The following is a 13,232-nucleotide window of genomic DNA, read 5'->3' as shown; positions in this document are numbered from 1 at the left end:
TGCATGTTGGTTCGAATAATATTCCTAGAAAAACTGCATAGCTAAATATAAATATTTGTATGATTGAAAATAAAATGAGTTCAATTTCTATATATTAGTTATGCACACTTCAATTCCCTTCACAGTACGTACATGAACTTTGAAATACATATATATAATCATGTTCATAATTTAAAAAAGCTCTTGAATTATCTTTTTTTTAAATTTTATATATGAAAATTCGAAATTGACATTTTTCAAGTTTTAGTCGAAGAATTTTGCTACACAATAAGCTGTTATAAGATTACATGGTATTTAGGTAGCATTTGCAATTGCTTAAATAAAAGTTCGTTATCATTTTTTTAAGTATTTACAAACAATTGCACAATTATATGATATCATCAAGATTCTAGAGTACGATATGCATCGGTGGCACTAGGGGCATGTAATATTGATATGTTATCTTGATTTTGAATCTTATTTTGTAGGAAATATTGATATCTTATAATTCTTTTTAATCATGTTGTGAGTTTATGCATTTTTTGTTTAATTTATTTTTTATTTGTTGTATATATCATTTGTTAACTTCAATTTTTGTTGGTCAACAGAAGTTGTGCACTCTATGACATCCTCTACAAAGCTTAAAATAGGTTTTGATGGTTGTGAAACAGTTGCAAACAGCAAGAGATTAGGACAACATGCAAAAATTGGGAAGGGTAAAGAAAAAATTGCATCTGCTGCCACTGGAGAGAGTTGGGATGGTAACACTGTGTTGGATTCTACAGACACCAAAACCACAAGAACTTCTAGAGGTCGTACACAATTGGATAAGCTTGCTAGACAAAAGGTTCAAGGAATTAGAATGTATGTTGCATTCAATAAACCTGGACAATTAATAGAATGGAAGTTCGTTGGTGGTTATATCAAAAGGTAGGTTGAAGTTTCTTTTTTCTTGTGATTTATGTCTTATGCCAGCTCACCTTCATTTTTTGTCTTGCAATTCTTTATTCCCTCCAGTCTTAAATATGCATGTGGTGCTTCTTGCTTAGAAATTAAAATTCTTGTTTGCTCTGAAAGAGGAGGTATCCGAATTATAAACGTGATCACCAGAATGCTTGTGGGCTAAGTGCATGGAAACGTGGAGGTATCATCGGTGTTGCTGCACTAACTGGAGGAGCCTTGATGGCTATTACTGGAGGTATACAAACTTTATCACTCATTAAATAATTGATTAACAAAGTCATGATTGTTAAATCTAGTATCCAGAAAGAAGCTATTTTCGCATTCCTTAATTAAATGGATCACAACTTGATAATTCCAATCGCTTAGTGATAATTTCGTAATTCGTAGTTCATTTGATAATTCCAATCGCCTAGTGATAGTTTCATCATTCGTAGTTCATGTTCTTTTACTGATAAATATGTTTGCTTTTACTTTTCATTGTAATCTATTTATATTTGTTTTATGTTTGTTTTTATTTTTAATAATTTACAGTGTGGAGATACAAATTAAAGGAAAAGAGATTGTTGCGGCTTTTATGAAAGCTTGGGACGCTAACATGTGCTGAAGGAAGGAATCAAAGTTTTTCGAGATTAATGCATAGTTTTTTCCTAGTGTTCATTAATTTAGAATTCGATTATTTTTTTATTTGAATGATTTATAATATTGGAAGACTCTATATTAAATTTTATTCTACAAATTTTTGAATTTTGAGTGATTTATAATATTGAAAATTTGTGAAATAAATTTTTTTTTTATTTGAACAAAGTCAACGCTTTTTAAAGAGTTGTCTTTACCAAAAAAGACAATGTTTTTTTGAAGCGTTGTCTTTTCCAGATACAATGACGCTTAAAAAGTGTTGTCTTTTCCAGAAACGACAACGCTTTTTTCCGTTGTCTTTGAGCGTGGTATTTTACAACACTAGCTACGACAACGCTTTTTCGGGAACATTAACAACGCGGAAAAAACGTTGTCTTTAGACGTTTTTCTTGTAGTGGCTTTCAGAATAGTAAGCCAGAAATATCCCGCTAAGAGCACCTTACGGGCTAGAGAATAAGAATCCAAGTGATTGCCACAACAACCCTAGTGTATCTCTTCAAGACATAATGAGCTTCCTTAAGACCCAAACATTTAAGAAGAGGTCCGGAAAATGACCTCTTGTAAAGGACTCCTTCTATCATCACAAAACGAAGACTCTTCTGTTTCAACATGTATGTGTTTTTCGGATCCCTTGGTAGCTCACCCTTCTCCATATATCCCAAGAGTTCTCTTCTACAATCACTCTCTTCTTGAGCCGCTGGTATGAGCTCAGTAGAGGGCGTTAAATCCACTTGCACAACTATCTCCCTTGTTTTCCAGCTATGAAGTGAGCTGGCCATCTTGGCAAGAGAATTTGCTTTTTCATTGCTCTCTCTGGGATCTGATCAAACATTACCTCATCAAAGAGGCCCCGAGCTTCCTCTATTGCCTTCATGTACTCCTTTAACTTCTCACTTTTCACCTCATAAGATGCATTCACCTGCTGAGCTACCAATTGCGAATCAGAATAAAGGTGCACCCGGGCTGCCCCAACTTGCTTAGCTGCCCGAAGGCCAGTTAACATGGCCTCATATTCTGCCTCATTGTTGAAAGCTCGAAAATCCAACCTAACTGCCAACCTGATCTCATCTCCATGAGGGGATATCAGAAGCACCCCCACTCCACATCCTTCACCATTAGAAGAACCATCAACATATACCTTCCACACGCCCTTTCCTTCCATGTGTTTTGTTTCGGCTAAGAAATCGGCCAACGCTTGAGCTTTAATCTGTGGCGCCTAAAATCCAATTTACTAAATTACATGCATTAAATGTAATAAATATTAGGATTATTATTTTTTTAGGTTTAATTGATTTAAATTCTTTATGTGAATTATGTGTTAATAAAATATTTTATTAGTTATTCAAATAATTTTTATTGTACTAACTATTTAATTAATGCTTTTAATTGTTTAAGTTACTCATTTAAATTATTTTATTATACTACTTATTTGATTTAAAGATTTTAAAGGTATAAGCTTGTTTATTTAAATGACTTTTATTGTCCAACTTATTTATTTTAAAATTTAAATAACTTAAGTTTAGCGGTTAACTACTTTAAATTATTTTAAATGTCTAGCTTATTTATTTAAATCCTTTTTGATTGTCCAAATCGTTTTAAAGGTTTTTTTTATTCCGCTTGTGTATTTATTTAAATTGTTTTTAAACGTTCCTGTAGTTTGTATAAATTATTTTAATCGTTCTGTTTATTATTTAAAAATTTTTATTTATCGCTGCGACATCAAAATATTTAAGTATTGATTTTAATTTATAATTTAGTGTGTAAATTCTTTCAAATGTTTATTTGTTTAATTATTAAGTTAATTATTAATGAGATTCTTGGGCTCAGTGGCTTCCGGTTCCGGCATGAGATGACGTTGGATTTTGGCGGTAAATTCTTAAATTTTATTTCGAAAAGTTAATATTTGTGAGAATTGAGGTAAATAAACGAAATTTCGATCTTTGGATTTTTTTGGGGTGCCTAAAATCGCTTTTATTGCTTTCTTGAAGTTATTTTAAAACTTTTCCAAAAATTAGCATTTTTTAAACTCGGCAAATGAGATTTAAGTATTTAATTCAATTCTTGAATTTTTAAACTTAGAGTGTTTGAGGGGCTTAGAATGTGTAGTGCAAAAGTTGTAATAACTATAATAACATTTTTATAATTTGGAGACTTGCATTTTTACACACATCATTTAAAATACTACATATTATATTTTATTTTAAAACACAACACACAAAACAAATTAAAACCCAAACCCTAGCCCCCAAATTGCTCAAGAGCCGCCCCATTTCTCTCCCTCACTCTCAAGACCCGTCGGCCACCTCCATCTTCCACCTTGCCGCCGCCGCCGCCGCCATACCACCATCTCTCCGGCCGGAGCACGCCTTAGGAGGTCTTAGCTGCTGGATTTCGAATTTTACAGCCCATTTTGCCTATTTTTGTGAGTTAGGGGAAGCGTAATGCAAGTATAAAGCTTTCATTTGGCCACTAAGCAAAAATATTATGTTCTATGCCATGATTTCTTGCTATATTTCGAATTTCTTCTAAAAATTAGATAGGGTTCCGATTTTCCCCCAATTTTTCAGTAGGGTTCATGCTCAAATTCGAAAATTATGTATTGTTTTTATTGGTTTCGAGATATGTTATGAATCTTTTAATGAACACTTTTTATGCATGGTACTCGAATTTTGATGCATGTTGATTGGAGTTTTAAGTGCAATTTCGAAAATGTTGCTTGTAATGTTGAAGGGGCTGCCAAGGCTAGTTATTTGAGCACCCATTGTGATGTTTTGAATGTGTTTTGAGTGGTTTGGATGGGTGGAGCAACGACTGGTCGAGTAGGGAACATCGAATCGATTAGTTCGGTTGAGTAGCGTAGGCTTGTTGTGCTTGAATGGGGTCATTGGTGGCTGTGTTTGATCCATGGCTGGTCCAGGGGCTAGGTGTGGTTCAAGTGATGATCCAGGGTGTGTTCATAGGGGCTGGACCAAGTTTGTTTGAGGTTAAGGGGTGCAAAGGGGTGAAATGTTCTTAAGTTTGTAGTGCAGAATTTTAGCGCTTTTGCGCAAAGCCTGCGGTTAATCGGTTCAGGTGACTGGTTCGGGTAGCAGGGGCTGCCCGGGGTCTAGTTCCAGGTAAAATATAGGATGTGAGGAGCATGTCGGTTCAAATTGGGAGCAATTCGGGTTAGTTTTGATCGAGTTAGGAGGGTTACGAGTCGAGGTGGTTAGTGCAGAATTTTGTTGAGCGTAGTTGCTGCCCGGAATTCCGTTTTGTTCGGGCTGCTCGGGTTGGCATGGGAGGTTAAAAAATGATCCTTGGGTTAGTTTGGAGTGTGTATGAGATGTCGGTTCAAGCGGAAGTCAATTTAGATAAGGAAAGGTTGAATTATGGGTTTTCGGCTTGAACGCTCGTGGTGAGTCTTAGTTGAGGAGAAATGGGAGTTTTGTTGATTAGTCTAGCCTAGGGGCAGCCACTTAAACATTATCGTTTCTGTGTTTTAAATCATTTTTTTCATCCTTGTCAACCATCTTGCATCATTTATTTCATAAATCTAATAATTGAGTAAATGTTTTCAAAGAGAGACATTTTCATAAAATGCATGATATATCTTTGAGTCGTTTCAGCTGGTATCAGAGCATGGTTCTGGTTTGAGTTGTGCCTACTGCCGGTTGCAAGAAACTCGAGAAATTTCGCCTCAAAATCTGTAAGTTTAATGAATTTTATGTGTTAGTCATACTTGAATGGATACTTTAAATGTTTTGATGTGTTCCTTTTATTTAAAAATATTTTCAAAATTAAAAGTTTAATTTATTTAAATGTTTAATTCAGTGTTTATTTTCGTTTAAATTTTTTTTTCTTTTAGTAGTTTAAAGTATACCATTTGACTGTTTATTTTTATAGCATGCGGTTCCAAGTTAAACGGAGTTGGTGTACCAATATTCCTTTCAGTTTTAGACAGTACGTGGATGTTGTTTGAGTTATTAGGTAGTGCTAATAAGTTTTATGAGATAGTAGGAGTTTGTCGAAGATATTGAACTTATGCATTAGGAAATATTATTTGGGTGTCATTGTTGTAAGATATTCTATTATGAATGTATTTTTTTTATTATTCGGGTACAACTAAGTGAATAATTTATTTAGAAATTTCTAGATATGTGATTAGTCAGTTAAGTTTATGAATAGAACTAAAGTGAAGACTTGAGATACGAACTTGGTTTTATATTATAATAGATAGTTTGAGTTTTTCTGTTGTCAATTTGGCAAATATGATTTTGGAATTAGTAAGTCGATTACTATGAGCCTTTCAATTATGTGAACTATTATTCTGATTATTATTTCATTTTTCCTCTCTTGTGCTCATATCTATTGCAACATATACTTTTGAGTATCTGAAATTTCTTTGCACATCCTTTGTTCATTTATGAATTTGTATGACATCAACCAACATTGTATTCTGCCATTTTGACCTTGGTCAAACTTCTTAATAAAATCTTGTTTATATTTCACACTTCTTGAATTTTTATTCGGTTCTAGAGCCGCATATTGATGTGAGTAAGATTCACCTCGACTTTTTTTTTGTGATCTACTTATGTTGTGGTTGACATATGGATATGTCTTAGTACCGTTGATTCCCCTGATTATTAACTTGTGTGAACTTCTCTCGACTGAAGTCACATTGACCGTCTTAATTGTGTTTTGATTGTTGAGCACGATTTCATTACCATTTGATGAATGATCACGAAATTTGTATCTTGTTAGCTCATAGTGATTATTCTTGAAGCCTCCATTATTATTCACCCATCCCTAGAATTGGATCATGAGTGAGTTGTTTTCACTTATCTAGATTTTCATTTTTAGCTCGTTTGTTTGTAATGCTTGCATTATTTCATTTCATATTAAGCAGCCTTATTTGTATGTTTGTTTCCTTTCATGATCCACCATGATGAGAATATGGGTGGATCATAATTCCAGTTATCATTTCGATTTCTTGTGTAGATATTTGTCTCGTAGCCGCATAGTAAGTGTTTAGATTGTTGGGATTTAGTATTTGTACTAGATAAAATCCTAAGTTATTGTTATGATCCGAGGAATGACGACTATCAATTATATCTAGTTCTAGCAAGTAGACTGCTAGGTAGTAAATTAATTGAATGAATTGTTTCAACTTTAAATAGGATCGTTAAGAGTAAACAGATGACTTTGGTAAGCAAAATGAGTGAACAGTTACGAGATAGAAAATAGAGTTGCCCCTAGAGACTTTTGGGTACTTTACATTTGCATTCTAAGATTTTGTGATTTGTCAACCGGTAAGACTAATGCACCAATTATGGGTACAGAATAATGAATAGAACATTCAAATAGTTTTTCTGGATAAGCTGTAAATTTATTTATTGGGGAAATACTAGGGTGCTAGAGGAACGATGAGAAAGCATTTTCAGTCGAATTACAAACTCTTCAAGGTTATTGAACTAAGGCAGGTATCAAATATTTTAGAAGTTTAGGTGGCAAATTAAAAACTCTTACAGTCACATGGGAACAGTGATTCGAAATTTCTCTTAGGCTACAATCATTTGAGGATAAATAGGAAATTGCAAATTTATTTTGCAGTGAGAGTTATTTAGCTCCTTGCTTTGTAGGTGTTGATAAGAATCAGAGTGCATAGCAAAAGCTGATTTGGGCAAACTCATATTAGTGCAAAGTTGGAAAATTTAGTGTTGATCTGGTCTAAGGTATTCCAACCTAGTAAGTAAGTCTTGAATTTCGAGGACGAAATTTCATTTAAGGGAGGAAGGAATTGTGGCGCCTAAAATCCAATTTACTAAATTACATGCATTAAATGTAATAAATATTAGGATTAATATTTTTGTAGGTTTAATTGATTTAAATTCTTTATGTGAATTATGTGTTAATAAAATATTTTATTAGTTATTCAAATAATTTTTATTGTACTAACTATTTAATTAATGTTTTTAATTATTTAAGTTACTCATTTAAATTATTTTATTACACTACTTATTTGATTTAAAGATTTTAAAGGTATAAGCTTGTTTATTTAAATGACTTTTATTGTCCAACTTATTTATTTTTAAATTTAAATAACTTAAGTTTAGCGGTTAACTACTTTAAATTATTTTAAATGTCTAGCTTATTTATTTAAATCTTTTTTGATTGTCCAAATCGTTTTAAAGGTTTTTTTTATTCCGCTTGTGTATTTATTTAAATTGTTTTTAAACGTTCGTCTAGTTTGTTTAAATTATTTTAATCGCTCTGTTTATTATTTAAAAATTTTTATTTATCGCTGCGACATCAAAATATTTAAGTATTGATTTTAATTTATAAGTTAGTGTTTAAATTCTTTCAAATGTTATTTATTTAATTATTAAGTTAATTATTCATGAGATTCTTGGGTTCGGTGGCTTCCGGTTCCGGCATGAGGTGACGGTTTGGCGGTAAATTCTTAAATTTTATTTCGAGAAGTTAATATTTGTGAGAATTGAGGTAAATAAACGAAATTTCAATCCTTGGATTTTTTTCGGGTGCCTAAAATCGCTTTTATTGCTTTCTTGAAGTTATTTTAAAACTTTTCCAAAAATTAGCATTTTCAAACTCGGCAAATGAGATTTAAGTATTTAAATCAATTCTTGAATTTTTAAACTTAGAGTGTTTGAGGGGCTTAGAGTGTGTAGTGCAAAAGTTGTAATAACTATAGTAGCATTTTTATAATTTGGAGACTTGCACTTTTACACACACCATTTAAAATACTACATATTATATTTTTTTTTAAAACACAACACACACAACAAATTAAAACCCAAACCCTAGCCCCCAAATTTCTCAAGAGCCGCCCCATCTCTCTCCCTCACTCTCAAGACCCGTCGGCCACCTCCATCTTCCACCTTTCCGTCGCCGCCGCCACCATACCACCATCTCTCCGGCCGGAGCACGCCTTAGGAGGTCTTAGCTGCTGGATTTCAAATTTTACAGCCCCTTTCTGCCTATTTTCGTGAGTTATGGGAAGCGTAAGGCAAGTATAAAGCTTTCATTTGGTCACTAAGCAAAAATATTATGTTCTATGCCATGATTTCTTGCTATATTTCGAATTTATTGTAAAAATTAGCTAGGGTTTGGATTTTCCCCCAATTTTTCACTAGGGTTCATGCTCAAATTCGAAAATTATGTATTGTTTTTATTGATTTCGAGATATGTTATGAATCTTTTAATGAGCTACACTTTTTATGCTTGGTACTCGAATTTTGATGCATGTTGATTGGAGTTTAAGTGCAATTTCGAAAATGTTGCTTGTAATGTTGAAGGGGCTGCCAAGCTAGTTATTTGAGCACCCATTGTGATGTTTTGAATGTGTTTTGAGTGGTTTGGATGGGTGGAGCAATGGCTGGTCGAGTAGGGAACATCGAATCGATTAGTTCGGTTGAGTAGCGTAGGCTTGTTGTGCTTGAATGGGGTCATTGGTGGCTGTGTTCGATCCATGGCTGGTCCAGGGGCTAAGTGTGGTTCAAGTGATGATCCAGGGTGTGTGCATAGGGGCTGGACCAAGTTTGTTTGAGGTTAAGGGGTGCAAAGGGGTGAAATGTTCTTAAGTGTGTAGTGCAGAATTTTAGCTCTTTTGTGCAAATCCTGCGGTTAATCGGTTCAGGTGACTGGTTCGGGTAGCAGGGGCTGCCCGGGGTCTGGTTCAAGGTAAAATATAGGATGTGAGGAGCATGTCGGTTCAAATTGGGAGCAATTCAGGTTAGTTTTGATCGAGTTAGGAGGGTTACGAGTCGAGGTGGTTAGTGCAGAATTTTGTTTAGCGTGGTTGCTGCCCGGAATTCCGTTTTGTTTGGGCTGCTCGGGTTGGCATGGGAGGTTAAAGAATGATCCTTGGGCTAGTTTGGAGTGTGTATGAGATGTCGGTTCAAGCGAAAGTCAATTTAGATAAGGAAAGGTTGAATTATGGGTTTTCGGCTTGAACGCTCATGGTGAGTCTTAGTTGAGGAGAAAGGGGAGTTTTGGTTTATTAGTCTAGCCTAGGGTCAGCCACTTAAACATTATCGTTTCCGTGTTTTAAATCATGTTTTTCATCCTTGTCAACCATCTTGCATCATTTATTTCATAAATCTAATAATTGAGTAAATGTTTTCAAAGAGAGACATTTTCATAAAATGCATGATATATCTTTGAGTTGAGTCAAGAAAAGAATGAAAGAAAACATTTTTATGAACGAAGTGAGTTGGTTGTGAGTACAGTAAAATTCATGTGTTTGGACGGGCTGGGAGACGTCTTGGCTTCCCTTACCAAAAATTCATGTGTATGGATGGGCTGGGAGAAATCTTGGCTTCCCATACCACTTATAGGGCAAGACGGGTTGGGAGATATCCTGACTTCCTTGCGGCATAGTGCACTGCAGCCATGATCGCGATCGAAATCAGAGAGTCACAATTCAAGGATCTAAGTTCACAGTTCACAAGTTACAGTTAAAGTTACAGTTCCAGTTACAGATCAGTTCTAATTTGACTCGACTTAGTTTATATTCATTTTTAGTCACGCATGAGATTAAGTAAAGTTTAAGAAAGTTTCAAGTTTAAAAGTGTGAGTTATGTGTGAGTTCATTGCTTGCATTAAGTCTTATTCTCTTTTATCATTCAACTTTTCTGAGTAAGTTTCAAGGAATATCAAGTACAGTATTTTAAGTATTTTCGCTTGTATTTTTAAACCCTTGTTATTCCACGGTTTATACTTGTTGGGCCTTTAGGCTCACTACCTTTTTTTGGTGCAGATTAGATTATTGTTGAGATTGAGGGGCATGACAATCGAGCGGATTGCGATGCGGGCACGACACATCCTTCCGACCTATGCTAGTCTTCCGCAGAGATTAATATAACTTAAATGTTTAGAAGTAGTTATTTTTTTTTATTGTTGAGTAAATGTAATTGTATAAACTTGTAGATTTTAAATTATGGCATGTAAATCTGTTAACCCTTTTTCACCGTTGTCTGGGGTTGGTTCTTTTAGGTAAGCTTGTGCTGTTCGTGTTATGATTTTATGTCTGACATTATTTCTTTTTAGTTTGTTGTCTGTGACAGGTGGATTTGAACATAAACAAATAGGTCATGCCGAAATTTTTTAAAAATCCGCTTTTTTTTCTTTATTAATTAATTTAAATTAGAGGTCAGAGTTGTTTCATAATCGCTGCTCTTGGTTCATACTGAATAATATTACTCACTAAGTTCAGTAGTCCACTTCACCAATCGTTCCAAAATGTCAGCATGAGTTAATATCCTTCAAATAGGGCTATTGGTTAACACTACAATAGGATGTGATAGGAAATAAGGTCTGAGCTTCTTGGCCATCATAACAAGAGCAAGTGCCAACTTTTCGACCTCTGAATACCGGAGCTCAGCACTCTTAAGGGTGTGTGAGAAGAAGTAGATGGGGTACTGAACTGTACCCTCCTTCCTGATAAGAACTGAACTGACAGCCCCTTCCAAAGCTGATAGGTAGATGTACAATGGTTCACCCGAAATTGCCTTAGCCAATACAGGAAGTTCGGCTAAATAATTTTTTAGGTCCTCAAATGCCTTCCAACATTCAGCATCCCACTAAAATGTTTTATCTTTCCAAAGAACCCTGAAGAAATGTAAACTTCTATGAGCTTATCTGGATATGAACCGAGATAGAGCTGCTATCCTTCCTGCCAACCTCTGAACTTCCTGTCGATTTCGAGGATGAGACATGGATCGGATAGCTTGCACTTTCTCTGGGTTAGCCTCAATTCTCCTTTCAGTAACCATGTATCCCAAAAACTTGTCTCCTCTTACTCCAAACACACATTTCTCAGGATTGAGTTTTATTCCGTAAGACCTGAGCGTGGCAAAGATCTCCCTCAAGTCGGTCATCAAACCTGCATCATCCTGAGACTTCACCAGGATATCATCCACATAAACTTCCACATTTCTGCCAATCTGAGAAGCGAACTCTCTGTCCATGATCCTTTGATAAGTAGCCCCTGCATTTTTCAAACCAAAAGGAATCACTTTGTAACAGAAAGTTTCATGAGAGGTAGTGAAACTTACTTTATCCTGATCTTCCCACTACAACAAATATGCTCATTAACAACACTGAAAAGACAACGGTTTTATACACAAACTGTTGTCTTTTTGCCTTTAACAACGGTTTTTACAAAAACCGTTGTCGTTAATCGTATTTTTAATTAAAAAGACAACGGTTTTTAAAAATCCGTTGTCTTATATTTGTCAAAGACAACGGTTTTTAAAAACCGTTGTCAATGAGCGCGTTTTTGATGTTCTATGACAACGGTTTTTAAAAACCGTTGTCTATTAGAGTTTTTCTGAAGGTCTAAGACAACAGATTGTAATCTGTTGTCCTTGTTATTTATTTATTTTTTTTTTATTTTTAATATTTTTAAAAATATAATAATATTTAAAAAATATAATACATATAACATTAACCCATATACTACGTCTGCCTTAAGAAGAATCGAGAGAAACCCAATCCCTAGCCAAACCCTTCGCCCCCTTCAACCCAGCTCACCTCCGGCGCCGATGGATCGCCGAAAAATGGTTGTCCGACCTCTTTGCACCTAGCCCAAGCCTTGGCAACGACAATCGTGACTTCAATCGTGAGTTTAAAGCTTGGATCGGAGCTTCAGTGTCGCGACTTTCACGTGTAAGTTTTGTTGCTTTCTTCTCTTTCTTCGGGCTCATGTTTCTAGGTATTTTTAGTAGATGTTGAGAGTCTAGATTTATTGTTGTTTGGGTTTTAGGTGAATGTCGAGAAAAGGTGAAAAACGAGACTCTATTTTGTGTTTTTTTTTTGGGTTCTTTCATTAGCTCATCCGTTTGTGTAAAACCATTGCCTGTGATATTATTTTCGAGTTCATACCACAAAACTCATGTTACTCTTTGGTTTCCTTGTACAATGTGTGTTGTTTATCAACAAAAAAAATTGACTATATATTTTTTAAAGAAAAAGAATGAAAAAGAAATACGTATAGAGTACGTACCTGTTATAGAAGAAGAAGATGATGATAATGGTGGGTCTGTGCTTAGAGGAGGCATGGTGACAGAAGTTGGCCATTTGGTTCTTTCTTAAATTTCAATAATGTACTATGTGTTATAGCTGGAAGTGTGGCCTTCTTTAATACAATACAATTGTCGGGCAAATCGAAGTAGTTGCCTTTTTTTCTTTACTGGAATTAAAGTTGGTATTCATTGAGATGTTATTATATAATTTTTTAGAATAAAACTTCATCAAGTATAAAAATTGCAAATTTTTAAACTTTATAGTTATAATTAGAACCACTGCCTTAGGAAGTTATAGTACCGCATCTTGGTTCTAACTACAGCAAATTCTATATACATCAACAAATCTTGCTGCATAGCCAATCTTTGATCCATACACAATGTGAAATTTGTACACTTTTTTGATCAGTTTCTGTTGGTTTCAAAAGCCATTGCTGTCCGCTCGATGTTCTTCATCGAGATCGCGTAAATCTTGTTCCTCAGTCTCCCAAAAATTTCGATTTCAGAATCTTCCAAATCAATAGAACTCAATCTTCCACCATCTTTTCGAAGACTTCCCTCTTTATTTACTATCAAATCCAGCCAGTCGCTCACCTTTTTCACTCTGTACATCATCCCAGCAATCGA

General features: G+C 34.7%; 1 protein-coding gene and 1 long non-coding RNA gene across 2 annotated transcripts; one reads left to right on the top strand and one right to left on the bottom strand.

Moving 5' to 3' along the window:
* Positions 1-2,317: 2,317 nt before the first annotated feature.
* Positions 2,318-2,740, bottom strand: LOC140874162 (uncharacterized). The gene has a single exon (XM_073277442.1). The coding sequence runs from the start codon at positions 2,738-2,740 to the stop codon at positions 2,318-2,320; it is 423 nt and encodes a 140-aa protein (XP_073133543.1).
* Positions 2,741-3,803: 1,063 nt separating this feature from the next.
* Positions 3,804-10,579, top strand: LOC140891480 (uncharacterized). The gene is made up of 2 exons (XR_012152524.1): positions 3,804-5,266; positions 10,340-10,579. It is a non-coding gene; the product is annotated as an uncharacterized lncRNA (long non-coding RNA).
* The last annotated feature ends 2,653 nt before the right edge of the window (positions 10,580-13,232 follow it).

This window comes from Henckelia pumila, chromosome 1, assembly GCF_033568475.1.
Source record: "Henckelia pumila isolate YLH828 chromosome 1, ASM3356847v2, whole genome shotgun sequence".
In the NCBI taxonomy this organism is placed as follows: domain Eukaryota; kingdom Viridiplantae; phylum Streptophyta; class Magnoliopsida; order Lamiales; family Gesneriaceae; genus Henckelia; species Henckelia pumila.
This window is presented reverse-complemented; position numbering and strand designations above follow the sequence as displayed.

Bases quoted from the DNA above. Each gene is read 5' to 3' on its own strand.
- LOC140874162 (XM_073277442.1), bottom strand. From the start codon at position 2,740: ATGGAAGGAAAGGGCGTGTGGAAGGTATATGTTGATGGTTCTTCTAAT.